Raw genomic sequence first — 3,144 nt, forward strand, 5'->3', positions numbered from 1 at the left:
GTGACTCGCACTATGGCCAGCAGTACTCTTGTGGAGACGATGTCTTCCGTTCTTACACTGGCAACCACCAGCTTCATATTCGGCACCCCCCCCCCCGCGGCGGATCAGATTCGCGTCTTCGGGAGGTCTAAGCGAAGACATTTGAATACAGCCCTCGCACCAACGTCGAATAATAGAAGCTGACTTGGTGTGCTCGTCAAAAATGAAGGTGTGGGCGTTGTTGACTCCGAGAACTTTTTACCGCGTCGGAGGGACAATTTCGCCTGTTGCAGTAGTCGCAATAAGTCAGCAAGTAACAATAAGCAAGGATTCCCTCAAGGGCGAGAACAAGCAAGACTAGTGCATTTCGAACAGAGCGTTGGGGCTTCGGCTTCTCTGGTGCTGATCCAGACCGGAGACTGCTAGCGACACGTGAACGTTTGCGCTTCTTGCCGTATTCAAACGATGACTGAGCCGGCCTTTGATGGTGCTTGGTGATTGTGCCAACCTGCCTGTGTTTTCCGATACCACTGAGGTTGTTCAATTCGGCCAGGAATGCACATATCATGTCATCGAGGTCGTCAAGGAAGTGAGACAAACGAGAGCCAGCAGGACTCTCGAAGCATGAAATACAAGCCCTAAGTCGTCCATGGCCACGATCATAAGATACAGAGAACACTTCGCCCCAGCCACGGCAGCTAACCCAAGCAGTGACTATACGTATTGCGAATACAAGGATTCAAGAGTCAGCAGAATCAGGATCGATCTAGGTTTCAGATGTGGCTACGTCAGACACGTGCCACCGCATTGGTCAAAGCACTAAACACACAGGTCGTTGACGCCGCGCCACTAACCCTGACTTGTCTGTAACGGGTACGTATGTTAGGCTTCGGTCCTTATTAAACTGACTACGGTAAGATGATCGTCCACATCAACACCCTGCGATGGGTCATTTCCCAGCCTGCAGCATTGTGACAGCTTCACCCACTGCCTCGACAGTCATATTGAGTGTGTCAACCATCAACTCTGCTCGCTCTCGACGATTTGACGATTCCCGCAGATGCTTTCGGACTTCACATTGTAGTGAGGCTGTGGGTGAGGTCGCGTACGCAGACACCTTGAGCAAATACTCATCCACTGCGGTAAGCATGCGAAGACCGTTTTCCAAGTTCTCATTTTCCTCCCGGAGCCTGTCGAATTGGTTCCTCTGGGATGAGGTCAAGGCAGATAAGGAATCCAGTAAGTCGCGAATGCAGGCTCCCGATCTTATAATTTGGACTCTGTGCTCGTTCTTCACCGCTGCCGCTGCATCTAGGCGCTGCTGCTGATCTTGAATTGCCTTGCGGGCCGCCTCGTAGCTAATGAATATGCGATTGCTGCTGCAGAGGAGCGCCCACTCGTCATTTTGCGGATCTCTGCTTTCCAAGAGGACCGTGTCATTCTCGAACGGGAGTCCCCAGCAGAGGCGGTAGGATTGGCCCATGCTCGACCTCAACATGAAGGTCAAGGCACCCCTCCATAACGAGGCGTTTGAGATCTCAGGCATCTGTATCGTGGTTCCCAGCGTCGCTGCGACGATGCAAATAGCATTGAATATAATGGCAACTCCAGAGTCGACGCCTTCTGTCTGGGGACACTCCACCTCTCTTATCGATGCCCGTGTGTGGGGCTGGTGGCGATATAATATCTCCGTAGCAGCCTGGGTATGCTCCTCGGCCGGCATCGAGTCCCAGAGCCGGGTCCCGGTAGAGTCACCGGCTGCCAGGAGCCAGTGATCCACGCAGGGTTCAGAGGAGCAGAGATGTATAGGCACAAGGGTAGTCAGCCCGGAGGTGGCAAAGGTGACGGGCTTCACCTGATCGAGCGAGGAAGATAAGCTGGCTTGGGAGGCACAGCCGACAACTCTGATGGTATACGGGAACAGAGCTGCCAGAAGACAGAAGAAGGTGTCAATGACCTTTTCGTTCAGGGGCCGACCAGGCTCGAGGCAATCGAGATCAGCTTGTTCAAGCTCAGGCTGACAGTCGTGTCCAGAAGCTTGGCCTTGGCTGGTCGCCGATGTGGTCTGTGTTCTGTCCTGGGACATCGCCAATTCTGTGGACAATGGCGATTGGAGCCCAGTGCACTCTTGGCCACTGCATCTCTCATGATCCTTCACACCTTGTCTGTTCTTTAGAGCCCGTCTTTGATTACCTGCGACTGAGGGTCGCCCGCGACGCCTTGACTTTTTGGATTCGCTCGCAAGTGCATTGATGGAGTCGGGATCAACGGCGTCCTCCCCGGAGGACTGGCCCACCTGAGGGCTAGCGGCCTGAATGCAACCTGGCTCGAGCCGATGAGGCCCAGACCTCGCGGGATGGATTGAGTCGACAGGCCGTTTGCAGAGGTCTGCTGGGTTGACATATATGGTTTGATCCTCTGTGACAAATTGCGACGGTTTACCTAGAGACGGTCAGCTTTGTTTGCTTAGTTCGAATGCTTTGTTTACTTCTGAAACTCATTGTCTGTGGCGATCTTCGACCTCAGTAAAAGGGACGACAGAACTTGTGGGCAGTACTGTAAGGTACTGTATGTAAATCAGACAAACGAATCAACCATTTCATGATATTCAGACCCGCCTTGCAAAGGCCTTTCATGTGTTTCCTATCTGCCCATGCATAGACTTCGTGCCTGCAAATTTTTCCTGACCACTCCGACTAAACTTGCGTTTGCCAGTTGGTTGTGCCTTTCTTGGATTGGCCGGAGCGGAGTTGGCTGATTGTAGACCAGTGCGACGGGTCGAGCGTGTTTAACTAGACACCAGGTGGTGAAGATTCAATGGACACACACACACACACATTGATCGGGACGCGCACAGTGGCTGCTTCTCTGATTAGTAATTCTCAACCCATGCTAATCAAATGGTTTCTCACCGCACTAAATAGGCATAGGCTGCGTCACAACCCCAACAATCTCCTTGGCCGAAACTTCCTCCACCTCTTTCCAACTTTTGTTCGTATCTACCACCAAGTGCACATGCCGGCAGAGCATACAGTACGAACGTCCAAATTTTGAGTTCAAGGATTGACAACCAGCGTTCCATTTCTGCGGCTAAATCTTTCCGTCATATGACTCAACGGCCCATCTCCCATTCCTCCCGAAACCGGCTACTCACCGGTGGTCGTC

The 3,144-nt window shown here is 52.5% G+C and overlaps 1 protein-coding gene across 1 annotated transcript; it reads right to left on the reverse strand.

Annotated features, from left to right (window-relative positions):
• Nucleotides 1-928: 928 nt before the first annotated feature.
• On the reverse strand, nt 929-2,065 carry J7T55_005404 (uncharacterized protein; the record flags this gene model as incomplete). The annotated part of the gene is made up of 1 exon (XM_053136380.1): nt 929-2,065. The coding sequence occupies one exon, from the start codon at nt 2,063-2,065 to the stop codon at nt 929-931; it is 1,137 nt and encodes a 378-aa protein (XP_052986042.1).
• Nucleotides 2,066-3,144: the final 1,079 nt, after the last annotated feature.

The sequence above is a fragment of the Diaporthe amygdali genome (assembly GCF_026229845.1).
Source record: "Diaporthe amygdali strain CAA958 chromosome Unknown NODE_145_length_3144_cov_137_465276, whole genome shotgun sequence".
Taxonomy (NCBI): Eukaryota; Fungi; Ascomycota; class Sordariomycetes; order Diaporthales; family Diaporthaceae; genus Diaporthe; species Diaporthe amygdali.